The sequence below is a fragment of the Pezoporus occidentalis genome, unplaced genomic scaffold (genome assembly GCF_034315485.1).
Source record: "Pezoporus occidentalis ecotype Australia unplaced genomic scaffold, CSIRO_AGI_Poc_V1 ctg77, whole genome shotgun sequence".
Lineage (NCBI taxonomy): Eukaryota > Metazoa > Chordata > Aves > Psittaciformes > Psittacidae > Pezoporus > Pezoporus occidentalis.
The window spans coordinates 1,004,919-1,031,504 of record NW_026916126.1 but is presented as its reverse complement, the minus strand read 5'-3'; the positions used below and the strand labels follow the sequence as shown (position 1 = coordinate 1,031,504).

The 26,586-nt window shown below is 43.0% G+C and overlaps 2 protein-coding genes across 5 annotated transcripts in view; both read right to left on the bottom strand.

Moving 5' to 3' along the window:
- The window catches only part of IGSF5 (immunoglobulin superfamily member 5), a 46,581-nt gene extending 28,026 nt beyond the window's left edge, over window positions 1-18,555 (bottom strand). The window contains exons 1-2 of one of the 4 annotated variants that reach the window (XM_062602579.1): window positions 18,147-18,555; window positions 1,333-1,511 (exon numbers count right to left, since the gene is read on the bottom strand). In XM_062602579.1, coding sequence (XP_062458563.1) covers window positions 1,333-1,390 — 58 coding nt within the window. In that variant the 5' untranslated portion in view covers window positions 1,391-1,511; window positions 18,147-18,555. Of the gene's footprint in view, window positions 1-1,332; window positions 1,512-4,290; window positions 4,833-18,146 lie in introns of those variants that run through there. The other 3 variants (XM_062602580.1, XM_062602578.1, XM_062602577.1) reach the window with 3 other exon arrangements.
- A 409-nt stretch (window positions 18,556-18,964) lies between these two features.
- Window positions 18,965-23,505, bottom strand: B3GALT5 (beta-1,3-galactosyltransferase 5). Its single transcript, XM_062602472.1, has 3 exons — window positions 20,885-23,505; window positions 20,581-20,770; window positions 18,965-20,117 (listed from the first exon to the last, which is right to left on the bottom strand). The coding sequence occupies exons 2-3, from the start codon at window positions 20,680-20,682 to the stop codon at window positions 19,173-19,175; spliced, it is 1,047 nt and encodes a 348-aa protein (XP_062458456.1). The 5' UTR covers window positions 20,683-20,770; window positions 20,885-23,505; the 3' UTR covers window positions 18,965-19,172.
- Between the last annotated feature and the right edge of the window lie 3,081 nt (window positions 23,506-26,586).

The window sequence follows — 26,586 nt, the reverse complement described above, 5'->3', positions numbered from 1 at the left end:
TTGCCATTGTTTCTTTTTGTCATGAGAAACTGTGAATAACCATTTCACATTTCACTTACATGTAATTAATTATCTTATTAAATTTTAACTATTTCTTCTTTTTCATAAGCAGAATAATATGACATCCTAATGAAGGCCTCCTCATACCTTTGATTACCTCTGTCCCATTCCATACATTTCCCAGACCTAATATGCCCTTTCTGAAATGGAATGGCTAACAAAACATCTGTCTAAAACTTATATCTTTTAAAGGCTAACAAGACATCCAGTTTTGTTAGCCTTTGAAAAAGATAAGATTTCTGTGAATTTATATAACACCAGGTTTTATTGTATTTCCCTTACTGACAAAACTACATGGTGAAATTTTCTTGCTTTTTTAGAAATATACTGTCTTTCCAAGGTATCTACCTTTTCCCCCCACTAGATATCTTCACTTAAGTGATGCTTTGCATTCAGTGTTTGCTGCTCCTTATTACTTATTCACTTGGCATCATGACATTTTCTGGAAAATGTTCCTAGTCTCTTTTTGGATTTGGCTGCCCCTAAGTAATTCTGTACCACCTGCAAAGCCTGCTACCTCACAGTTCACTCCCCTTCACTAGGTTGTTTAAGATCTTATTGAATACCACACATCCCTGTGCAACTCCTCTGGGAACACCACTCTGCTCAGAAGAGTCAACGTTTATTCCTGCACTGTGTTTCCTTTCATCAATTATTAAGCTATGACAATACCTTCCCTCTCATCCCATTGCAGATCACTCCTTTCAGAGCCTGTTAAAACCCCAGCTAGACAATAATTAAAAAGAAAAATCAGCCTTGTCTCCGTTACCCGTCACTTTATATTCACAGTTTCTTTAGAGCTCTACCACAAAGATACCTTTTATCTAAATTCATTTTGAAATTCAATCATATAAAATGTAAACTGGAGGCAAACCAGCAAAATTATAACTTGCACATATTTCTGGAAGCAAAATCAGGACTTCTCTACAGATGCCCCTCAAAAGCAGTCCTAAACAGACAGGTGGAAGATGAATGCAAGGAGAAGGAGAAATAAGTGGAACATCCCAGCCCACTGAAAGTGAGAGAGGACAGCTTCCCCATCTCCTCACCACCCCATACGCTCCTCATTCCTGCACAATGAAGCTCATTCTAAGACATCACATCATTCATGCTTGAAGCATAAATTAATCATTTCAAGCAGTCAAAATAATCCCCCTCTGGGGCCAACTACTCAATCTGATATCATCAGTAACTCCTGTTTACACCCTTTTAAAATTAGTTCATACATTTTGTCCATGGTGGCTCATTTCTTGGGTTATGAATGTGTCCTACCTGGTAGTGAGGCAGTTAAGATGAGAGGAAGTAAGATGAATTTCTGGAACCTTTCCATTGGAGCATTCTCTTCTGGTGCTTAAGGCAGAAAGCCACCAGCAGTCACCGAGTACTTGAGAAGCAGCTTGGTAATGAGCTGCTGCTTTTGTGTCCTGTGATAAAATGTGACTTTATGTGACCTGTATTACCAACAAGTAGAGAAGATTAAATGAGAGAGGGTTTGGAAGAAAAGCAGTGTTTTTTCTCAAAACAACCGTTTAAAAAGAAGTAGAGGAGCTTCCTTCAGCAGAGAAACCTCCTCCTACAGATCTTGCATCTCTCATGCCCTTAGTCCCTCCTCACTATTACAATACTATTGCTTCAGGATTGACTGTGCCATGGGAGCTCCATCTGCATCATTAAAGTTAATCACGAGCAGCTGGCAAAAATAATTGTCTAAGCTGCCCGCAATTTTGTGTGCATTGTGGGTGCACCATCTGTGCCGCCGGTGGCATTCTGGCAGACTCATGAATCCTGTGCTCCGTCACTTACTGTCATGCAGGGCAACTGTGTAGGGTGCCAGCCGCTCCCCTGGGGTCAGAGGGCACAGAACTCTGTTCAAAAGGGCTATTCCCACTCCACGGGAAACTGATGCCACCTGTGCTAGGTAGCCTTCAGGGAAGGAAAAGAGAATATACCCCAATGCACCGATACACCCAGAAAGTTTTCTTTGGGGTTTTTCTGTGTGCTTTACTCCAAAACTAGGATTGCTATTCATACATTTCCAGGGAGATCCTGGTACCATCATTGCTGTGGCAGTCCCTTCATGCTTTCATCATGCAAGGGGCCATTCAGCTGAGAGAAACAGCTCCTGCCATCCTGGTCTCTCCATCCCTCCTGCCTTGGGGCAAAGATGAGAAACACCAAATCTCCTTCCAGCTCCCCAGACTGAGTACTCAGAAAGGCTGGTAGTGCAAAAAAGATCTCCATAATTATTTCTCTGAACATGTGAGAGTGCCTCTTACCCCCCAAACCAAAATACTACCAGACCTTCACTGTGGTCAGAGATAAGATACAGAGCCTGGGTGGGAACCATCACCTTGCTTCTGCATTTTCTGCTTTTTCAGTGTTTGTAATTCACTTGTGTGATACTGTTCTCCTCTCCCTCAAAACATGTGGGAGAGAGTCTGACCGCGCTGCTTGGTTTACAAACTTCTCGGCTGGGAAGTTGAAGATTGTCTTTATGAAAGGGACACAGGCCAGAAGATGTGATTTTGTGGCCAGCCCAAATTTCTTGCCAGGAAAGTGTTTTTTTGATTTCAGAGGTTTTCTCTGTGGCAGTGCTGTACAATGCATAAATATGAGTGCCACCATAGAGATACCCTGAGTTTCCTGTAACAAGCATACTTTTTTAAACGCCCTTTTGCTAAAACCAAAACCACAGTAAGGCACAAAACACAAAAGCTCTGGCCCAGCGGTTTTGCTGCCCTTAAGCAAGGAGTTAATTGCACAGTTTTGTGTGAAAACCCTGCATTATTTCCCAGCAGGGCTTCTGTGAAGGCAGTGCTGGTGGGATGGCACACGAGTGTATGGCAGGCCTCTCACAGGGTGCCCATGTGGAAGGAATTCCCCGCTGCCAGACCTTCCCTGCCTGCTGCCCACTGCAACCAACAAAACCCATTTTTGATGGTTTTCCAAACATGTTCAGTGGCAGCATCAAGCTATACAGGAGCTCTGTTCACTGCTCAGTGCTTTAAGCAGGGGGTCTTGCTGTGTTTAGTGCAGCAGTTGCCACCTGACTGGCTTGGCTGGCAGCTTCCTCTATGGTTTCCTGTTTTGCAAGCTTTCAGTTTACCTTGCGAGCTTAAGGGACAGCCCTGTCAACTTACTAACACTTTAAGCTGATCCCGTGGGCTGATTTCTTCACTTGAGTGTGGGGAGGGGGGTAGTTTGTAGGCTGGTTTGGGTTTGCCCTGTGCATTGTGAAAGGTTTTGATTTGTTCTCACTTCCATGTTTCATGTGCATAGGAGTCCCCAGCAGGCAGCCAGGACAGGAGGGTCACCATGCACAGGTCAGAGAGATTTCTCGTTGCTCTATCACTGTGATAGCTCTCAGCACATACACAAATCAGTCAGTAGATTCTTTAAGAGTTAGTATTATCTGTCATATGAAATGAGACAGCTAAAGCACCAGAAAACAAATCCAAAAGGCAAGCCCATGTATTTTTCCAGGAATCTGTGTTCCCAGGCAGTGTCTACAGGCCTGGAGAGAGCTCCATCAAGCAGGGCAGCAGCCTTCATACCTCCGCTTACTAATCTGGCTGCACCAACACAAGCTGAAGTGAGTGAAGTTTTATGGAGAAGGGCACATGTGTCCCTTTATGGAGAAGGGAACTTGCTAGGATCTTATACCCAAATTCATGCCAAAATCAGTAAACAGCCTGTGGTGAAGTAAAATGAGAGGGAAAGGATTTACAACACCTTGTTTTACTTTGTTTCAAAATGGACTTTTAAAGGGCCCAGAAATACTACCCATTCCACAAATGAAATAGGATATTTTGGACAGTGATGAAATAAATACCTTGGCCTGAGCTGCTTTTCACCTTCTCCGCAGGTGCCTGTGGTGACGCATTACCAGCACTGCCAGGCACGGCTTTTAGCCTACTCCCTCCTGCATCCATGTCAGAGGCAAGGGGATAATACTGATAATATCACCCTAAAGGAGCAGCAGCTGGATCCAGCCCAGCACAGACTGGGGCTCGAATGCTTTGCGTGACACAAAGCGATGTGGGGGACACCTGCCCTGAAGGCTGGGGAGCACAGCAAGAGATGAGGGTCACAAAATACCTTAGCTCACTCTACTGTTACCAGCTCAGGGCAGGCTTCCCTGCTGAGGCAGAAGCAGAGGAGAGGTTTAAATTATCTCTCAGCTGACAGCTCCTTGTGCTGGGAAGCAAATAAAAGCTCTAGAGGGTTTACCTGCATCAGGGTTACCTGGATCACTTCCCTGAGCGCCGAGAGGGTGTCTCCCACAGCTTTCCCTTTGACGACGGCCCGCTCTCACCGTCCTCCCTGGGGACGCAGGAGGAGGCTGGTGCTATTCCAAGGGAGCAGACCGGGGCCAGCCCTCGCCTCCTGGCCCCAGGGAAGCCCTCCCTGAGGCGGCGTGCAGCTGCCCAAGGCTCCACAGGGTGGGAGCACCGGCCTCTGCCGCCTCTCAGCTACGGGGCCACAGGGCACACGCCTGCCCTGACATTGTCCCCATGGCGCCGTGAAGGAAGGATTGCCTCTCCCTTCTTCCCGCCCAAATACGCCTGGCACGGTGTTAATATTTAACCAGTCCTGCAGGAGGAAGGCAGGCGCAGCCGGTGACACGCACAGAGGAGCAAACTTCATGTTGTCCCAACCCTAAAAGCTGGATGGGCGCTGCCGCTTCATGTCTTGGCAGAAGATGGCCACGCCACCTTGCCAGGATGTGACACTGGGCACAATGGGAGGCGTGGGGTTATTTTATCCCAGTTGATAACTGCACGGGTGAGCTTGTTGGTGCCTGGTGCCAAGCTCAACCCACTGTCACAGCGCTGCAGGCAACGTGGCAGAGAGCAGAGATGCCCCCTGGTGGGCCCTGTGACAGCCATGGCCTCACCAGTGGGGCTGTCACCCATTGCCAGGGGTGGCAGGGTCCACTGACAGCCCCCAACAGGGCGAGGGACTGAGACAGAGTCAGGAACCACCCAGGGGTGCAGTCAGGAGCTGAAGGAGATGGGTCGAGAACAGGGCTGGTGACAAGGCCATGAAGTGGTGCCAAGGCACAGGGGTGGGGCAGGGGTGAAGCAGGCTGTGGCATTGCTGGGGCAGGAACTGATAGCCTCAGGGAGCTCATATAAGGCCCTGCATCATGGGCACATGGAGAAGCCCGAAGGAGATGCCAAGATGCAGCCAGGGCCCCTGGTGCCCTCAAGGCTTTGAGAAAATGTGCCCTTGCTGTTGTGAAATGCAACTCTATAGAGTTGCAGCCTGTGAGAAAAATGAATTGCTTTTCTTTTAATGGAAAACACTCTCTCCAACTGATTTTTTTTTTTGTTTTGTATTTTCATATTCCTTGCCTCCTTTCAGTTTATATTTTGAGGAATTTTTTCTGTTACATCAAGAAAATTTTCGTTAAAATACTTCATTTAATTCTGTAATACTTTTTGTTTGCTTGCTCATTTAAATCACACCTTTTCCTGCCACTTTGACAGCTATGTTTGTTCACCAAATCTGCCATGCTGCCTTATGAGAGATACTTCTTCAATGGCTGCAGCCTTCACCTTCCTCTGAGAGCTGAACTGCATCCTTCACATTATGCTATTGTTGGTCAGTGCATTGAACTGATGTGACACATTGGGAGATTTTTATGATTAGTCCATCTGCTGGGAAGCTTAAATTGTAAAGAAAGGACATACAACTTTCCTGAACTATATTTCATACTAAGCATACTGACAGTTCTAGCAAGTAGAAATTAATGCCACAGTGACTTGAAAGGTTCAGTTCAGCAAAGGAAAATAAAACATCAGGAAATTTCAATCAACTTCCAAAATTAAATTTCAAAATCTTTGCATTAGTAGAAAAAAATATCGCCCCTACTTGTTAAAAAGAAAAAACTATGAAACTTGCAGAAGTTTTTTTGGCCAGTTATAATTATTTCTTTTTGCTTCCTTCATTTTATAAATACTTTTTTTTTTTTTAAGTGTAAAATCTGATACTTTTGTTCCACCAACACCCCTACTTTCATAGCAGTATAGAATCATAGAATAGTTAGGGTTGGAAAGGACCTTAAGATCATCTAGTTCCAAACCCCCTGCCATGGGCAGGGACACCTTACGCTAAATCATATCACCCAAGGCCTTGTCCAACCTGGTCTTGAACACTGCCCGGGATGGAGCATTCACAGCCTCCCTGGGCAACCCATTCCAGTGCCTCACCACCCTCACAGGAAAGAATTTCCTCCTTATATCCAATCTAAACTTCCCCTGTTTAAGTTTTAACCTGTTACCCCTTGTCCTGTCACCACAGTCCCTAATGAGGAGTCTCTCTCCAGCATCCTTGTAGGCCCCCTTCAGATACTGGAAGGCTGCTATGAGGTCTCCACACAGCCTTCTCTTCTCCAGGCTGAACAGCCCCAACTTCCTCAGCCTGTCTTCATACAGGAGGTGCTCCAGTCCCCTGATCATCCTCCTGGCCCTTCTCTGGACTTGTTCCAACAGTTCCATGTCCTTTTTATGTTGAGGACACCAGAACTGCACACAATACTCCAAGTGAGGTCTCACAAGGGCAGAGTAGAGGGGCAGGATCACCTCCTTCGACCTGCTGGTCACGCTCCTTTTGATGCAGCCCAGGATACAGTTGGCTTTCTGGGCTGCGAGCGCACACTGCCGGCCCATGTTAATTTTCTCATCAACCAACACCCCCAAGTCCTTCTCCGCAGGGCTGCTCTGAATCTCTTCTCTGCCCAACCTGTAGCTGTGCCTGGGATTGCTCCAACCCAGGTGTAGGACCTTGCACTTGGCATGGTGAAACTTCATAAGGTTGGCACCAGCCCACCTCACAAGCGTGTCAAGGTCCCTCTGGATGGCATTCCTTCCCTCCAGGGTATCAACAGAACCACACAGCTTGGTGTCATTGGCAAACTTGCTGAGGGCTCACTCAATCCCACTGTCCATGTCAGCAACGAAGATGTTAAACAAGACCGGTCTCAACACCGATCCCTGAGGGATGCCACTCGTTACTGGGCTCCAGCCAGATATTGAGCCATTGACCACAACTCTTTGTGTGCGGCCATCCAGCCAGTTCTTTGTCCACTGGGTGGTCCATCCATCAAATTGATGTCGCTCCAATTTAGAGACAAGGATGTCATATACTTGAAATACTCTGTATAGCTTTGTCCAAATAAAGGAGAAAAGGAATAACATCTAATAAGCAGATTTCCTCTGGAGTTCCCAATTAGGAAAAGTGCAGAAGGTTAAAATGGATTGACTGGATTTTCAGCTTGAATTAATAAAGATAACTCTTCACGAAAATGCTTTGGAAAGGATAATAGCTGCTTTTAAAACTTTTTCAAAACCACCATTTGGCTGTACTGAGAAGACATTGGCTCTGTCATTTTTTTAATTGCTCTTCAGATAGATTCAAGTGCTATTAAATCACCCTTTAACCTTTTCTTTGCAAGAGTAATGCCCCGATCCCTCAGCATCTCTTCACCAGCACTGTGCTTTAGACCATTGTCCATTTGATGTCCTGCCAGCAGACCCTCTCTGGCTTCTCTATGTCCTGCTTGAACTGAGGGGCACAAAAACACACACAGATTTCCAGATGTGTATAGTAGAGAATAATAGTATCTCTGAACTTTCCAATAATGCTTCACTGAATGTTCCCTAGTACGTGATTTGCCATATTTGCAATGAGAAGGCATTGTTGGCTTGTATTCACCCTGGTGTTCATTTCAGACAGGTCTCCTTATCAAGATTTCTAGCCCGTCACTTCAGTGGTACCACTTCAGCTTGTACCTCGAGGTTCTTGCACCTGATGTGCAGAACTTTGTGATGCCTCATGCTGGATTTCATGATATTTCTGTTTGCCCGGTCCTCTTGGTGGACATGATGGATGTCATGTTGCTACATCTGTGCTACTGTTGTATAAAACAAGCTAACCACAGCTTGTGATCAGCTGTCACTTTATCACATTGCAGCCTGTCATGGTCTATAGATCAGCCACACCCATCACAGGCATTTCATTCCCATCCCCTCAGCACAGAGAGGACAGGTTGAAGCCCAAGTGGAAACTGGATGCATCATGGCCTAGCTCATCCACCATGTTTAAGTCCTGCTCTGGATTAGACCCCAGTGTGATTCGTCAGGAAAGCATCTGTCACCTGCACCCACACACTCACTGGCTTGGTTTCATCATCTGAAATCCACCTGGGTGAATCTGGTGCACAGTGACTGGATTCAAATGTCCTTTGTTCTCCCTGGAGCTGCTTAGGCAATTGACATATTTAATATTTTATTAATTATTTATTACTGCCCTTGTTAGTTCCTTCCTTACTTTGACTTTCTTAATGAACCATGATATCGTGATGAATACAACCTTTGTCATCGTTTAAGATGTGTGTGGGATAAGATGTTATGCAGCATGGTAAAGTATTTGAAGCCCCAAACGCTCAGAACAATGTGCATGTACAAGGCTGCCCATGCTCATTACTGTTCAAAAGATAGGTCCTAAGTTTGCCAGTCTAATGCAAATGGAAAATTGTTTTGTGAACCATCTGCCTGCTATGCAGGCAGATTCCTACCTCCCACTCCAGTTTTCCTAGACATTTCTTTTCAGTTCTTCCTTTTTCTTCTGCCTGTGAGTAGGAGGATTTTTGCTTCCCCCCCCCTTTTTTTTTCTTAACCTGTCCAAACTTGTTTTGCACACTATATAATGTCCTATGTATGGTGTGCAGATTGTGTAAACTGCTGGAGCAGCCCTCATAATTTTTTGTCCTAGGGTGTATTACTCTGAAACATATGTCTATACAGCTTGCTGTGCAAACCCACGCAAGAAGCTCCAAATGAAATGGACTTTCTGAGAGTTGCTTAGTGAAGCCTTCTGTCATTGTCATTGTGGCTGTAAGACTATATTTTTTTCCCTCACAGGAGAATTGGACAAATTGTCATGATGGAAAATGAAGAGCATTTAGACACTTTCATTTGTAAATTACTCCTAATTGGCAAGGACACAGCAGGGGGAAATCACCAGTCCATACACCTCCATTCTGTACGTTAGCTTGTTTAGCTGGGTCAAGGCAATATGGTAAGATAATATGAGTGTTAAAATAACAGGGAAGAGGCACTTACGTTGAAGCCAATTTAAGGTCAGTGCTAGAAACAGGAATAAAATTTTTCATTTCTTCATGAAGACTGGCTTGAAAAGGGGATTGAACACTACAAAGATTTTGAAAAATGTCTCCCAATTAAAAAATAAATGTTCTTTTCTCTAGCAAAAAAGAGAAGAATTGAAATATCTAGAAAAGTCTAAGGCAGGAGGCAAGCTGACCTAGTGATTGAATTATCTCTATCTTGATGACTACAGGATGTTTCTTTGTCGTAATCAATGACACCAAAGAGATGTTAAGGTATAACTTTTCCAAATCTGCCTCTTTTTTGTTCCTTCTTTCTATTCCCTTAATCTTTTCCTCATTGCCAAATTATTTGGTGCTCTGAAATGCATGCTTATCATTCAAAACAGATGTTATTAGCATTAGCTATAAAAGTCTGAGACACACAGGCTCCTCCTCTCACAAGTTTTAATTTTTAAAAGTCTTTTAATTAATCTATTAATATATTGAAGACTCAGCACAGTTTTAAGCTTTGATAGCCATTTTTTCCTTACTTAGAACCTTAGAGGAAAAGCTCCAGAAATAATGGGGCCATGCCACTTCCTCTATGCAGTACCTATACGAATGTTAAGGTACACTTTTCCCCCACATTGTTTCTGCCTTATGGTGTATGAGAGCTCTGGAAACCCTTTTGTGCTTTCAACATCAAGTGCCTCAGCAGCTCAGTACAAGCTGGATCCTTGCTGTCTACTGCATATATATTTATGTGAAAAATTAGGACACTTCAAACGTCCCATCCCTCTATTGCACAAAGTTGTAACATTTGTCTCCATTTTCAATGAAACCTTAGTTTACAAAATATTGTTGTACAAACAAGAATTACTGGAGAGATATATTGACTATCTGAAAGACACTGACTGTTTCTTGTGACATCCCCATTGAATAGTTGATGTGATAAAAAGTCGGACTGTGGGGGCCCTTCCAGAGGAGCTACAATCCTTATGAATGCCAGTAATTATGCACAGGATGCCCTCTTCATCTACTGCTAGCCAGTTAAAGCTCAGGAATCTATCTTAAGCTATTCATCAAGGATTTTTTTTCTGTAATCATTAAAGTTATAAAAGTCCTACCAAATGATGCTTCATTTATTCTGATACAGGAGTCTAAGGCAAGCAAGATATATCACCCTTTGGTGACGTCTACCTCATTTGGGCTACTCAGTAGTCTGAAAGACTGGGTCAGACCAGGTATGCTAGTTTAGGCAGTAAAAGTTAGATGAGACCAATCCCACCAAGAGAAGGTGCTTCCCCTTGATCTGAGAAATCCTGGTTTACCTCTTTCTTAGGAAATCAGGTCTTTGCCTTGACCTACAGATTCATAGAGTGATGCTACCATGGATCTAGGTCTGGGTAAATCCTAAAAAAACCTCATAAAACCAGTATAATAAATCTGATATTTTATTTAGGTTTTTTCCTGCTAATTGTTATAAAGCCATAATAATACTGTGAAAAATTGCTGTGGGACTTCTATAAGGAAAGCTTTGGATATATTCTTTCAAACTTTCATACACAGGAGGCCACAGGATTAAATACTTTATTTACATGAATATCCCTGCAGTTTTTATTTGGCCTTAATAAATCTGCACAACTGGAATGTAGCTCTCAAGTATTTTCCTGCCAGCACTCTTTCTGAACTGCATTCCATGTTTTCTGTTTGCCAGGTGTGTTCGTTCTCTCCAGCACTGAAACTGGTGATGAGCTGTAGCTCGTAAAATGAAAATGCCGTAACTCAGGGAACAGAGATGAAAACGTTCATCATGGAGTCCAGGCTAAGTAAGAAGTTTATCACTGAATGAAAGAAGATGAAGCTTTGATGCTGTTAGGAGGAGTGTTAATCTGAGAAGGAAATTTTTAGTGCTCTCTAATACATCAGTTCCCCTGGCAACAATTACTTTAGCTTTAGAAATGATTTTGTCTCTAGTCCAAAAAGCTTAATTGCTCTGGTTATCATTCAGTTTATCCTAAGGAACTTTTCAATATATGATAGTGTGCCAAGAAAATATAAACATCGCTCTCTACACTCATTTTAATCACTATTACAGTTTTCATTACTGCTTAAGGTCATGATTTTAGACCCCCTCCTGAGCTTTATATGCAGAGCCAGATTCTTCAAGGAGTTCAGGCAAAGTACAAATCTATCATAGCTCCTTCAAAACTCATGTGCTCAACACCTATCAGCCAGTGCATGGGAAGTCACATGTCAGATGAACAGCGCACAACCCTTGTCAGTGGCAGGCATACACAAGCATTATACCCAGGGCTCCAACTACCCACAGGACTTCCCTGATAAAGCCAGGAAAACTACCATGAGACTATGAAATTATACCCCTTTTCTTTCTTTCCTGATGATTTTGCAAGGTTGCCAGTTAAGAGAAACATTAATACTCACACCTCTAAAAATAGAATATTAATGAATATTCCCTAGGTGACCTGCAGGCATGATCCAAAGTGACACTGCAACAATGAGGGAGCACATTATCACTGTAAAAGGAGGAATTATGTTGGAAGACCTGTACCTTTTTTGCATTTTCATGAAATACATCCTATGACTGACACCTTGCTGCTCCCTTTGGGCATTCAGTTAAGATCACTAAATATAAATGGCAGGGTTTTTTCTTAGAAATAAATGTCTCCTATGCACTGTATCTGTGATACAGAGTCTGGGACTGAAAGCTGCACTTTTACAGTAAGAGAACACAAGTCCCTGGCAGAGATGGTTTCAGATATTCAATTTCTGTTTATGTGGCAGAGTAATGGAAGTGCTCTTGATCAGTGCTGTATTTTGGTTTCCTCTTATAGAGGAACAGTGAACTTTATATTTGGCTATTTATCTCCTTTGCAACACTTGTATTGAAAATGAGATTCCCTAAAAGCTTAGGCAGCTTGTGAGTACTGAAAGACCTCAAGATATAGTAAAGACCAATATGTTTATAGGGTAAAGTTTCCAGTCTGCTCTTCTCCCCTACCCTATGCAGCACTTTCCTCATCAAAACTGGAGAAGACATTAGCACTTGGTCATAGCAGCAAGCCTCCTGCCACTTGAGTTACACCTGCAAGGCATGCAGGGTTTGGCCTCAGCATAACGGGATGGGATCATTAAAATGGCCTGCAGCAGTGGGAAAGTACTGAGGTGCATTGCACACCCTCGCCCTCAGTGCTGGTATCTCCCCACCAGCAACAAGTGCTACTACCCTGCTGCCTCCTCACCCCTGTCAGGAGCAAGCTGCATTACTCATATGCACCATGGCTCACTCCCACTCCTGCCTTACAGCTCAACTCACTTGTCTTTTTAATTACCTCACTGAACCTTTACTAGCAGAAGCGCATGTAAAAGCTGCAGGTCCCTTTATGTACTGGAGTCAAACATTTACTTACAACTGCTGTTCCAGCAATAACAATTAAATTAAACATGAAGGGAGTAGAGTTGCTTGGAAGATCTACAAGATGGAGGTGTAAATCACACCACATAACTAATTTATGACATTCTGCACCCACAGCTGTATACTGACAGTTTGTAAGTGTAAGGGCAGCTGTGATTTCTAAGTGCTTTTGGAAATAGAAGACCAGGAAACACAGGATTACACAGGCCTCTATCCCTGCACCCAAATTCATAAATAAAATGAGGTCAGGTTAGGTCAGTAGCTGGATGCAAGGGATGTTGTGTACATGGTTCAGTTGGAGAGATTCTGAGAAGGAACTTAGATTTCTAACTTAAGCATGGGAGATTAGGTTAGTTATAAGGAAGAAATTCTTTACTGTGAGGGTGGTGAGGTGCTGGAACAGATTACCCAGAGAAGTTGTGAATGCTGCATCCCTGGCAATGCTCAAGGCCAGGCTGGACAGGGCTTTGAGTCTTCTAGTGTGAGGTGTTCCTGCCCATGTCAGGGGGGGTTGGAACTAGGTGATCGTAAGGTCTCTTCCAACCCAAACCATTCTATGATTCCATGATTTTTTTATACCCCCCCCCCCCAGTTATGCATTTTTGAATTTGTGAAATATAAGGCAAGGACAAGGTTATTTCTCAACTGAAATTATCTGATTACGTTTTTTAGTGAAAACATACTTGAGCAAACTTTTTGGAAGGATAGCCTTAAACCACTGTGTTACAAGGCTTTGAAAAAAATCTCTATATCTGCTCAGCCAGAACATGTGCAAATTCAAGTCTGTTTTTTCAGGAATAAGCTAATGAATTTAACTCCAGCTGCAATCAAACAATACATCAGAAAGATAAGGGAGGGAAAAGAGTAAAACAAAGATAAATGTAGTAAGGAGGACCTTTCCTAGTTACAGTTTTTAATACATAACTGCTTGCATTTGGCAAACAATCCGACGGCCTTGAGTTATTTGACATTTCCCTTTTAAGTGGCAGGGGAACAGCGCTGTGCTTCCAGATCCCAAGGTCATTTAACCACAGTCAAATGGTGCTGCCTGTGGTGACACAGACAAAACCATTTCAGGTTGCAGCTTGGTCTTCTGAAAGGTATCAGCTGTGGTTAAAGTTGTCATCTATCAAGTCCCTTGCTATGGTTTTAACAATCTTTCCCTTGACACTCTTGTCATTTGGAAAAAAAAAATGTTCTGAATTCAAAACACAGCTTTTTATAAGGTTTTGTTTTAAGATGCCTTTGACTTGAAGGTCTACCACATGCAGATTGTTAATGGCAAGTGTCAAATGTGGCAGGATTGCATGCTTAATACTTGGGAAAACAATCTCATTCTTGATTTATGGGAATTATGTGTTTGCCTTAGGAAGAGAAACCAACTAGTCATTTTTGGATGCACAAACTAAGGCATTTTAGAAAAGGGAAGAAAATCTAACAGATTCAGATTCAACAAGGTTTATTTCTGGGTCCTGCTCTTAGGTCACAATAGCCCCATGTAACACTACAGGCTTGGGGAAGTGTGGCTTGAAAGCTGGCTGAGGGAAAAGGACCTGAGAGTGTTGGTTGACAGCTGGTTGAATATGAGCCAGCAGCATGCCCAGGTGGCCAAGAATGCCCATAGCATCCTGGCTTGTATCAGAAACAGTCTGGCCAGAAGAGGCAAGGAAATGATTGCTTCCTGTACTCAGCACTGGTGAGACCGCACCTTGAATACTGTGTTCAGTTCTGGGACCCTCACTCTAAGAAAGATGTGGAGGTGGTGGAGCGTGTCCAAAGAAGTACAACAAAGCTGGTGAAGGGTCTAGAGCACACATCTTCTGAGGAGTAACTGAAGGAACTGGGCTTGTTTAGTCTGGAGAAAAGGAGGCTCGGGGGGACCTTACCGTTCTCTACAACTGCCTGAAAGGAAGTTTTAGTGAGGTGGGTGTCAGTCTCTTCTTCCAAGTAACAAGTGAGAGGATGAGAGAAAATGGCCTCAAGTTGTGCAAGGGGAGGTCTAGTTTGGATATTAGGAAAAAATTATTCATTGAAAGGGTTGTCAAGCATTGGAACAGGCTGCCCAGCTTAGTGGAAGGGTCACCATCTCTGGAGGTATTTAAAGGATGTGGTGCTTAGGGACATGGTCTAGCGGTGGACTTGGCAGTACTGGGTTAATGCTTGGACTCAATGATCTTATGATTCTATGATTCTACTAATTTTAACTGGAAAAATAGCAAGCCTCCTAACTTGACTACATCCCAAGATTTTAATACCTTCTCAACCAACAAGAAGTGAACATACAAAACTATGGTAACAAAACACTTTACTAAAACATCATGCACTGAATAGTTATCTCAACAGTCTCATGTTCTATGCAAATAATGCAAATACTGTCACACATTTTATATTAACATTATATAGTAATCCTCACAAATCCAAGAAGAGCAGCATCCCTGTAACAGACAGTTAGCCCTTTTGTTCCATTCAGCTTTTACGTAAGGCAAATGTTTCATTACAAAAATGTACTCTGTATTCCCAAAAGTGGCGAGAAGAGTTACACCTTCTCAGTACTATTAAATCAGATAAGCTGTGTGACCAGATCCTTCAGGGACATTTTTTTAAATCCTAACCTAAAAAATAATACATTGAGGAGTTAAGAGTTGTGGAAAATGTATTCATTTTTCTGTACTCAAAACTGATCTCGTGTTGAAAAAAACTGAGTATGCTGAAATGCACAACTCTAACCAACTCTAAGACACTAGCAGCTCTTCTGCTTTTCACACTCTTTCCTACTAAATGAGAAGCAAGGGAGTAACTTTTCAGAGTAACTGTTCAAATCTATTCACAAAAACTGGTTTAATGATCATCTGACCCAGAAAGCATAAAAATGTTAGGATCGTGCACCACTTTTACACATGAATTGCCCCCAAATTGCTGAAATTCTTTAGTTAGCTAATACAAAATTTTAACAATAAGTATACATATACAGCAGTATTGTGTTTACAGTTCTAGTTGTATTTACAATCTTTTCTGTAATGTTTTTTCATAGGAAAATATAATTTCTTTTTTCTTTTTTTTTTGCAAAAGACCACTAATACTGTTTTGATTGTGTTAAAAGCCATGATCTGAGGCTTAAGCTGCAAAACCTAATTTCATTCAGCTGATACATATGTTTAGCGCAGTTGTTTTCTTTAAATGAATGAATTTGCCTCACATGCAATCATCCACTTTTCTTAAATGACCTTTTCCAGCAGGATATCCTTATATTTTAAAGAATGAATTATTCATTTACTATATTCTTATTCAAAACAGCCTACTGAATTGAGAGAATTATGAAATCATCTTCTAATTTATGCAAACACAAAGAAAATCATATGTTGAGGAAAATACTGTGCAGCAACTTAAAGCATTAGCTTGGGAAGCTACTTTGCAAAAAGGAGAGGAATGGGCTATCTGAATTGGTAACATTTCAACCTGTACTCATTTGCTCCTCATCAGAGATTTAGCAGCAACAAGCCAAATGCTTCAGGTAGGCAGGCCATTAGGTGCCTAACAACCTACATTCAGCTGGGACAAAATATTTCAAACACAGTAATAAAGAGAGGCGTCATGCACGGGTCACTTGAAATTGCAAACAGACTCCCTGGAAACAATATCCAGAACGGTATGTTTTATGAAAACATGCCTGAGGACCTTATTCCCAATGGCAGGGTGGCTACAAATTTAGCCCCCAGAGTAGCAGTAGCAAATGTGATTAACAGAGTATATCACCATCTTCCTACTTGGTAGCTATATTCAAGTAATTAGGAACACTCCTGAACTAAAATAAAAGCCACAATCAAGAAGTATAGCAAAACTGACCATGAAGGGTAACTTTTTTTTTATGATAATTCAAAACCACAAACTGCTCAGGCAAGACATGTTTTAATGCCACTCACTAGCAGCCAACGTTCAGGGAAACAACCCAATATACTGTCTCCTAATGGGAGACTTCACCCTTTGGCCATCAAGTCATCCTGACAGAAGACCAGCAGCTGCACTGATCCAGAAGCCAGGTACCACCATACTTCTTGTATCTCAACACGCAGAGGAGATGAACAAGCCAATACATCTGTATGTAATTTAATAGTTATCCTGCTGAGATACAGGTTTCCTGGGACTGCACGGTTGGACTGGTCCTGCCAGCTGGGATAAGGCTGGCAGCAGGCACAGAGGTGGAAGTGAGACCCACAAAGGATTGCAGGATTATTTCTCTGAGAACAAGAAGAGTCCAGGATGAACATTAGGCTGCATTACGCTGTCCCATCTCACAGACCCTCTACCCTATGAGAGAGGGAGCTAGGAGAAGCCAGGAAGCATACATTTATGCTCAACATTTTTCCATAAATCAAACCAATAGCCAGCTTGCACCTTGGGTACAATAGCAATGAATGGCAAAAAGACATTTCTGCAGGTTACATGGAAAGAATTGTGATTAAAGTACTGTTGCTAGGCTGTATCAGTCTGACCCACTGCACCCACTAAAGGCAGCAGCAAAAGTAGACGTGCTACAGCAGGGCTCTGAGCCAAGGGCAGATACATCTGCAAAGTTGGGGTGGGAGGTGGAGAGATGCTGTTAAACCCAAAAGCTGGGCTGCTCACCCTCTGGCAAAGCTGTGCATTGGGGAAAGGTAAACACCCGCCTGAGCACCTGGATAGCCATATCCCTACAAACACCATATATGCAGCTATTTTCTGAACAGGAAAGTTAAAGAAGATTATTCTTCAACAAAGCAAATAAATAGTCTTTCTTTCATCATCAGTTGTCAAAAATAAGTGCATGAGCTGAGCTTACTCCACATCAGAAGAAAGTATTAATATATTATTACCATTATTAAACACTTTTCCGGATGTGGCATATTCCTGCTGAAAATACTTATCCTGCTCTTCAGACACAGGCAAGTAAAAAGAGACACTTCAACAGTCCTCACAAACTTAATAAAAAGAAAAGAAACAATAAAAATAAAGAACCCCAAAGTAATAAAATATCTTTCCCTGTCTTTCCTCCATGTTTTTTACCACATTCAGTATATGTCTGCATTCCCAAAGCCCTGCTGCTCTGCCATCCCAGGGCAGCATCTGGCCCTGATTCCCCACACTGGGACTGACCTGGACCCCCACCTCTCATGACCAGGGCCCAGTCATCACAAGCTTGACCTCAGACCTACCTCATCATCATGATACTGCCTTAAGATCAGGACACTTGGTTGGACCTGGCCACCATCTGTGGGTCTGCCCTGACCTGTGGGGCTGAGCCCTGACAGCTGTCAGATCACCTCAGCTCCCAGCTCACCTTTCCCTAGGGAGCAGCTCCACGTTTACTGCTCCCTGGAAAAAGACATTTCACACATAGTGTAGACATTTGATAACTCTTTGCTGGTAAAACTGACTTTTTCTTTGCATAAAAGTAAATCAAACAGGAGTATTGCATCAGGCATGATTTGATGAACTCCTTTTCCCTCCCCAAAGCTCAAATGTATTTTTCACAGCATCTACTGTTAAGACTCAATTCCTTACCTCTGAAATCTCCAAACATCCTGGTGATTTCATAAGTCTTTGCTTGGTAATGCAATAAGCAATAAGGCTCCCAGCCTGAATGACTACTCAGGCACATTTTTCCATTAGAGGTCTTGTTTAAAAGAGAAAAATTCTCCTATCTTCTCCCTTGCACATTCAGTTCCTCCTGGGGAAAAATGTCTAAATCAGATGCACTGCTTAGCTCACTGCGACTCCAGTTTAGCCTTGGCAAACCATTTAGAGTAGCTTTCAAGCAATCAGAGTGAGACACAAATGTAAAAGATGTCTCCAGTGTCTATTTTAATAGAAAGACCAGGACACTCTCCACTGAGCATGGATCCAGCTCTACAACATATAATTTTCAGCAGGAGGTATGTCTAGGGAAACAGATGCAGATGCCGTACACATTGACTGGTATGTGTACCTAAGGCTGTCCTGTGGGGCAAATTGTTCCATTTGTGCAAAAAAAAAGTGTAGAGTGAAGAATGGATCTGTGCCACTACGCAGTCCTGCCCACTCGGAGCTGGCTGCAAAGGCAGGGCTGCAGTTCCCTATGCCAGGAGGGGAACGTCCTGACAGCTACAAACACCTTTTCTTAAATGCCTGCACAGTGCAAATGCAGGAATCTATCAAGGGGGCCAGGAGGAAGATGCAGATTTTCTTCTCTGAACAGAAGTACTTTGACTTTCAGTTTGGTGCTGCAGAATTGTCCCCAGCCCTGTAACAGCAACATTTGGAGGGCAGGTTTGCAGGCCTGCATCTTTCAGAAAATAACAGTAATAATAAAATAACAGTAGTAATAAAATAACAGTACTTCTGTAGAGAAGGGATGCAAAGAGGTGAGTGTGAATGGGAGATGAGAGTTTTGAATGTTGTTGGGCAGAAATGGAGATTAAAATAACCATTAAAAAAGTCTGTAACATGATGGATCTAGAGTTAATTGTGAGTTTTGCTGGACTTCAGAGAAGCCCTGTTAAAGTGGAGCATTTCAGTTTCTTAGTTTGAGCAGGGAAGGTGCTAGAGCACTCATCCATGGGTTTCTGTCACTAAGCGATTCCAGTAGCTCAACTGCTCAGATGGTTCTACTTCATGGCACATCACTATTTTCTTAAAGCGAGAAACAGAGAACGTAATCCTCTCTGGGAAAAAAGTCTGCTCTGAATGAAGCTCCTCCAGGTGAATTTTTAGTTTGGCAAGGCACAGTCCTATGAATACATCCTCCAGTTTAATGAATGAAATGCTCTCTGAAATATTATAGATCTGACTAGCAACATCAGTGGATAAAACATAGCCAGTCCCGGAACAAAACGGCGGGTAGGTCTTTCTCGGATACTCCTCTTTACTCACATACCACTTACTCCTTCTTCTCCGTATGGGGAGCTCATGCAGTTTTAAAAAGCCTGTGAAGAATCTAGTGGTTCTCTTTTTCCTTAGAAGCAGCTCAGTGAGGTAAAAAACATTGACAAACACATCTGTGTCGGTTTTCATCACAAAGCTGGACTGGTTACAAAATCTGTGAATCCATTCAATTCCCATCATGGTCTTCAAAGTCAAATTGTAATACGTGTCTGTAAAATTCTTTTGAATAATGTCTTTGTACTTTTGGCTTTCAGCAGTGATATCAGCCTGCTGCCTTAGATTCACAGTGCTTCCCAGGAGGAAATATGTCACCAGGCGCTTGCCAGCGACTGTTCTCTCCTTCCCCCAGGTTTGCCGGATGGCCATCCTGGCATCAATGTGCTGGTATGAGGATGTCACAAGCAGGACGAGGAAAGGTGGGTTCTTCTGGCAATCTGCATCTGGGAGCTGTGAGAAGTTTCCTTCGATTCTCCTGAAAGTCTCTATGGGGAATATGTAATCTTGGCTGTTTTCACAGAATATACAAAATTCAGTAAAATCGTAAAACCCCCAGAGGCCAGCACAGCTGAGCCCTATGAGGCAAACAATCAGCCTGACTTTTCTGAAATACATCTGAAAGAAACAAGGAAAAGCATATTAAAAAAAAAAAAAAAAAGAAAGAAAGAAAGAAAGAAAAAGTAATACCTAGTTCTTTTCAAAGAACCAAACTGTCTGCATAGGAATTCGAAGCCAGGTCGTATCTAATTTAAATCTTACCTATTTCAGGGCATTCACCCACATGCATTTCTCTTGGTATCATTCCCACAAGATGTTCTGCCAGAGATCAAATTCACACTCTTGCTTACTTGAATCTGCCCCCCAAGCCAGCATATCCTCAGAAATCCACAAAAACATGGCCACTGACACCAGATAAGCCTGGCTGAGACTTCAGACCTCCTTCCCGTTTTCAGTATCTTACAAACCATGACTTAGATCCACCAGGGCTCTCGCAAGCCAGAGGGTGGAGAAGCAGCAGATACATGCCCATGCCAGACTGGAGAGAATAACAGCAATAGTTGGAGGTTTTTTTAAATACCATGTTTCTCCATGTGTTTGAAAAGTGCTTGTGTCCCAGAGCAAGCAAGTGCTGTCCAACTGGCAGACTCAGCCAGGTTCCTCCCATCTTCACCTTCTTCATGTCCTGTGGGGCTCTTGCACTGACCCAGAAACTGCTCCTGACCTTTTTGCTGGAGGGGCCGTGAGTCACATATTTGAAGTTAGGTCAGCTGCTCAGGAAAAAAACACAGCAGTGGGTCAGATTATTTAGATATTTCACCTTTTGCAGAGTTTAGGTGACACATGTGGTGGTGCTGAGTTGAAAAGGGGTTGTCCGTACTCACCTCTCCTTTCTGCATGAAAGAGATTCAAACACTAACAATGATGTGCATTCATTCATCCTTGTAACAGATTAAAGTGCTGTGTATCTGGTTACAAATAAATTTTGAGAGAGAGAAAAATTATCAAAGCAAATTCAAAAAGAGACAAAAAATCATACACATCTCCATAAATTAACCTGGTGAGAAAAATATAATGCTTCAGCTACCCATTCCATTAACCCACAGGTCCACCAACTACTATTTTAGAGCACTAGGGTGGGGGAATTTTACCAGGGGAATAAGCATTCATCCCTGCTCCTCCCCTTCTTTAGGAAGAACTGGAAGTGGCTTCCTATCTAAAAATAGAGAAAACCAACTTTACAATCCTCAGATCTGTAGATTTGATGGAAAATCTATGCCTTCTGACTGTAATGTTCTGCCTAGACTCCCTAAAACCATGTTAGAGCCCTCTTTTTGCTCGAATTCCCCTTTCCAAGCAATGAAAAGCTTTTGAGTTGCAGGCCTAACCTGCATTGCAGGTTCCTGGAACCAAATTCAGGTCATTTCACCCATAAGAATAGTCCAACTTCAGCTGGTGTTCTCAAAGGCATGAAGCAAACAGAATTGGAGTCCTGACTTACTGAAATTCCTCCCAATTAAATGCATTTTTGCAGTGATTAGTGAATTTTGAAAATATTTCTAAAGTTCACATTTAAATTAACCTTCTCTTTAAATACAGTATTCCGCAGATCTATTTTTTATTGAATGTATACCTCATAGTAGTCTTGTGGTTAACTTTAAAATTGCTTTAATTAAATACATAAGTAAAGTTGCGTGATAATATACATATGCATACATATATATATATACACACGCACACAAAAAAAAAAGATTATACAAAATCTGCTGTGCATCTGTTCATCTTCAGTGGCCTGGAAGGAAGCACATGAATACCCTGAAAATAGTGTTTTCAGGAACGGATGATGTTCTGGAGTCAACAACAGAGCTGCAGAAGAGGTTCACTCCTGTTGCCAGCTCTCACAAGACTGTTTGAGGGTCTGGCTTTTCTCTGTCACATGAATTCCAGTATTATGGGGTGCTGGTTTTGCATGGGGTAGAATTAATGCTTTTCACAGTAGCTGGTGCCGGGATGCGTTTTGGGTTTGTGCTGGGAACAGTAGTGATAATTCAGGGATGTTTTAGCTATTGCTGAGCAGTTGCTTACACAAAGACCTTTTCTTCTTCACTCCACCAGCAAGGGCTGAGGGTGCACAAGGAGTTGGGAGGGGATACAGTTCCGACAGCTTACCCCAACTAACCCAAGGAGGGATAGCCCATGCCATACGGGGTCATGCTAAGCCTGTGAAGCAGGGGGAAGAATGAATGGAGGGATGTTAAGAGTTTGCCTTCCCAAGTAACTGTTATGTGTAATGGAGCCCTGTTTTCCTGGAAATGGCTGAACACCTGCCTGGCCATGGAACATGGTGAATGAATTCCTTGTTTTGCTTTGCCTGCATGTGCAGCTTTTGCTTTACCTATTAAACTGTCTTTATCTCAACCCACAAGCATTCTCACTTCTACCCTCCAGATTCTCTCTGTTCTCTCAGTGGGGGGCGAGTGAGAGGCTGTGTGAGGCTTAGCTGCCAGCTGGGGTTAAACCAGGACATACGTACAAGCAAAAGTCCTTCAAATATTGAACTAAGAAAGTAAATGAGAGCAATTTTCTGTTAAAACCCATGAAAACTTTTTCAGAAATACTTAAGAGCAAGAACCATAACATACTAATTTTACCGGATTTCAGTAGAATCATACTAATGAGACTTGACCATATTTACTTCTTACTTGTTTCCAGGTTTGGGCACTGGTAACAGAGCTAAGAAAAATTTAAAAGATTCCTGTTCTGGACAGCTGGGAGAGCAGCCTCCCAGTGTATGTTCAAGCATGTATTTACCATACTGCCTATCCAGAGCCAGACTGTCTTCCTTTTTCAGTCCATGTATGCAGCATCAAACCTTATATAGGTATATAATCATGCACACACAATGCAAATGTTTGTAAATTTATGTAAATTGTAAAACACATTTTCTAGATTTTGCAAATCACACATATGTACATGCATCATTTCACAGCAGGTCCCTGCCTACCATCAATGGGTAGGCAGTGGCCTTGGGAAGAAATGCACACTTCCCAGAGTGGAGTCGCATGTGGTTCTGGCCGTTCAAAAGCTGGAAAATACTAGTTTCTGTCATCAGTTTAATCACCAGAGGCAAATTTGGGTTTACCTGGAACTGGTAGGAATGGTGTTCTTTTTAATCTCAGATGAAACATTTGCAATTACCCACAGAGGTATTTGCAAAGGGGATTGGGAGAGAGGGCTTGTGAGGACTCAGATCACACCATAGCACCTTGGGCCTCCCCAGTTTGGTCTCAGCTCTCTCTGCCTCCGCAGCCACATGTAGGAGGGAGCCATCCGAATAAGAAAACAGTAATTAAAACATGCCTGAATTAAAACATCAACTGCTGCACCTCACTCAGGGGACTCTCCCAGCTGCAGCTTCTCACCATGACCCCCAGTCCTGCAGAGCCATGCAAGCCCTGGACCACGTGCAACGGAGAAGTCTCTTACTCCCTGTCCATAAAGACTGTGCCCCATCTGCTGTTGCAATACTATTTCTTCCCTATTTCACTCTTGGAATAGTTTTCCTCAATATAGAATCATAGAACCATAAAATGGCTTGGGTTGGAAAGGGCCTTAAAGATCATCTAGCTCCAACCCCCCTGCCATGGGCAGGGACACCTCACACTAGACCATGTCACCCAAGGCTCTGTCCAACCTGGCCTTGAACACTGCCAGAGATGGAGCATTCACAACTTTCTTGGGCAGCCCATTCCAGTGCCTCACTACCCTCACAATTAAGAACTTCTTCCTTATATCCAATCTAAACTTCCCCTGTTTAAGTTTAAATCCATTGCCCCCTGTCCTGTCACTGCAGTCTCTGATGAAGAGCACCAGCTCCCCAAGCTCCCCTCTCCAGGCAAACCCAGAAAATGCATGGGTGAACACAGGTGTCTCTCCTAATGGGCCTGCCTTTAATGTCTCCGCCTTGGAGCTCAAGAAGTGAAGAGTTGCCTCAGATGTACCTGTGGCCAGCAGGAGCCTGTGGTGTGACTGGTGCAGGTCTGTTGCACAGGTACAGCCTTGGTGTCCTAAGGACCCAACCTGAGCAATATATTACAGAGCTGGCATTTACTGAAAGAACACAAAGAAAAAGGTGACAAAGAGACAACCAGCTTCCTCTCACTTAGTTCGTTTTTCTTTTAAAATCATCAATTTAATTCTTGATTTCAGGTGAATAGGGAAAACTGTGAAAATCAAAAATATTTTACATTAACATGGGCATGTTGGATACAGCAACTAATTTAGTTGCCGTATCAGGGAATTAAATTATTGGCTCTTTACCCTTGGGATGCTGAGCACCTTTCCTATCTCTCATCCTACTTGCAAACAGCAGGTTCAGAGTCCTGGGTGAAGCAAATAATCTGTCTCCCCCACTGCTTGGGAGAACTGCTATACATGAAGAACGTATGGAAAACAATGGCATCTTTTAAGTTTCAACAGGGCAACATGGATAGGACTGCATTTAGCAAAACCATCACTATCCAGCCTAAAGTAACTTTCTTTACAACAGAGATACAGGCATAGGTTAGGTGTGAAAAGGCCTGTGGTTTCTAAATTACTTGTCACTATATCTTTCCTCATTTGCCTCCATCTGACAAACAATACAGTCTGTGATTCAAGATTTACAGCCTGCGTGCATATATCTCCATGGAACAGTCCTGGAGACATCAATATTGAGGGAACAATAAGTATACAGGAGGTGGTCCAGAAAGAAATGGAGACTTAACTAGCAACCAATCTCTTTTCTAGAGGTCATTTTGAACAGCATTCAGAGGTTTTGCATCAAAACAGCATTCAGGGGTTTTTCATCTGGGTTTATAGAGAATCATTTTGCATGATGTTATGCTTGATTTTTCTCTCTGACCTGAGTCAGAAACTACAGTTCGTAATTATCTCAAAACGTTTTCCATCTCCTGTTATTCCAACTGGGAAATATTTCGGGTAGGGCATTGCCAAAAAGTTACCTTCTTTGTGTCCTAGAGAGCAGTTTGTTTAAACTAGCTGGAGCGGTGTTTCATGGCTCTGCAGATCCAAATGGGGTTTGCATGAAGTCCTGCGACCCAAGCAATGTGGGCTACAGGTGCCAGCAGCCCAGTGCTCCTCTTTCATATGCCTGAAATGAACACATGAACAGAACAAGAAGGGAGTTGAGGTCTGTGATTCAAATCAGTCACACTGCAGCCCTCTACTTTGCAAGTTCCTATTTCCACTACAGGCATGAACTTCCCCCCACATCCTGCCACAGTAAACAGATTGGCTCCAGGGTCTCTGCTCACACCACTGACCCTTGTGTAACTCCTTCTTGTTGCACAGTGACAGGGCCATGGTACCTCCTGTGATGAAGCCTATTTATTCCATCAAAATTAATCTGACACCTCCTTTAAGCCTGTTAATGAGTGTAATTATCTAAAATGCACCAAGAGATCAAGACTATATGCCGTATAGATTGGGAAAAGCAATCTGGCCTGAGGCAGAGAGAGGTAAGTAGGTCTAGAGTCCCTCTGAGAAACAGATTCAAGATATCAATTTAAAGAAATAAAGTCGTCTTAATTTTTCTGGGGCAAAGCTACAGTCATGCTACTGAGTCCAGTGGACGATCGGCCTTGGCTTTGCATTGGGGTTGCACACATCAGCCAGGGAACAACCTGAACCACAAGTGACCGAAGTGCTTTTGACCATCCTGCTCTGTAAACAGAGACAAAGCAGCTGCCACATGGCAGACCCAAAAACAGAGGCACCATTTAAGTGGGCAAACAGGAGTTATAACCTCAAATACTGCACAGTTAAAGTTGGCAGCGATATTCCCATGTTCCTTGCCCAATAATCGAAAGTAACATGCGCCCTAGTATAAGTACTAGTAATACCTGCTAACTTTTGATTTCCTCAGAATAAAGCCTCTAGATTGCTTTCTCAAAAGCTCAGCAGGACACGAAGAGAGACTAAAGATGCATAGATAACAAGAAATTGTCAAGTACAGCAGGAAGCAATTATTTTTTCCTAAATGCAAGGATTTCAGACAAGCAGTGGCAAGCTTGGAACCCAGAAGCTTTCTGCTGTTCCCCCACTCCTGAAGCAGGACAATGCCCAGCACCTACCAGACCTTGTCAGGAACAGCAGAGCCCACTAAGTCCCATGCAGGACTACCAGAAACAGTGATGGTGAACTACGCAAAATGAAGAGTTGCACAGGGACTGCCTTATCCTGCCTCGTCCCCGGGAGCACTGCCTGGCTCACTCTGCCTTGTATACTCTGTGGCAGAATCCCACAGAACCTCCTGAACCCGTGGTGCTGCTTCCAGCTGAAAGAACTGCACATGAACAGCCATTGGGGTGATGAGGCTAAATGCCCCTTCCTGGCACTTTAAAATGCCACTTTTCACTTTGTACGGCAATGTGTATTAACAATGCCTTGCCCAAACCAAACATCAAGACTAGCAGGCAAGAAAGATGGAAACTGGAAAAGGATATGGGGCAAGGGTAAATATTTTTCTGCTGTCCTTACTGTCAGACCAGAGAAAATCTTCATCCTTCTGCTACCTCTCATCAGC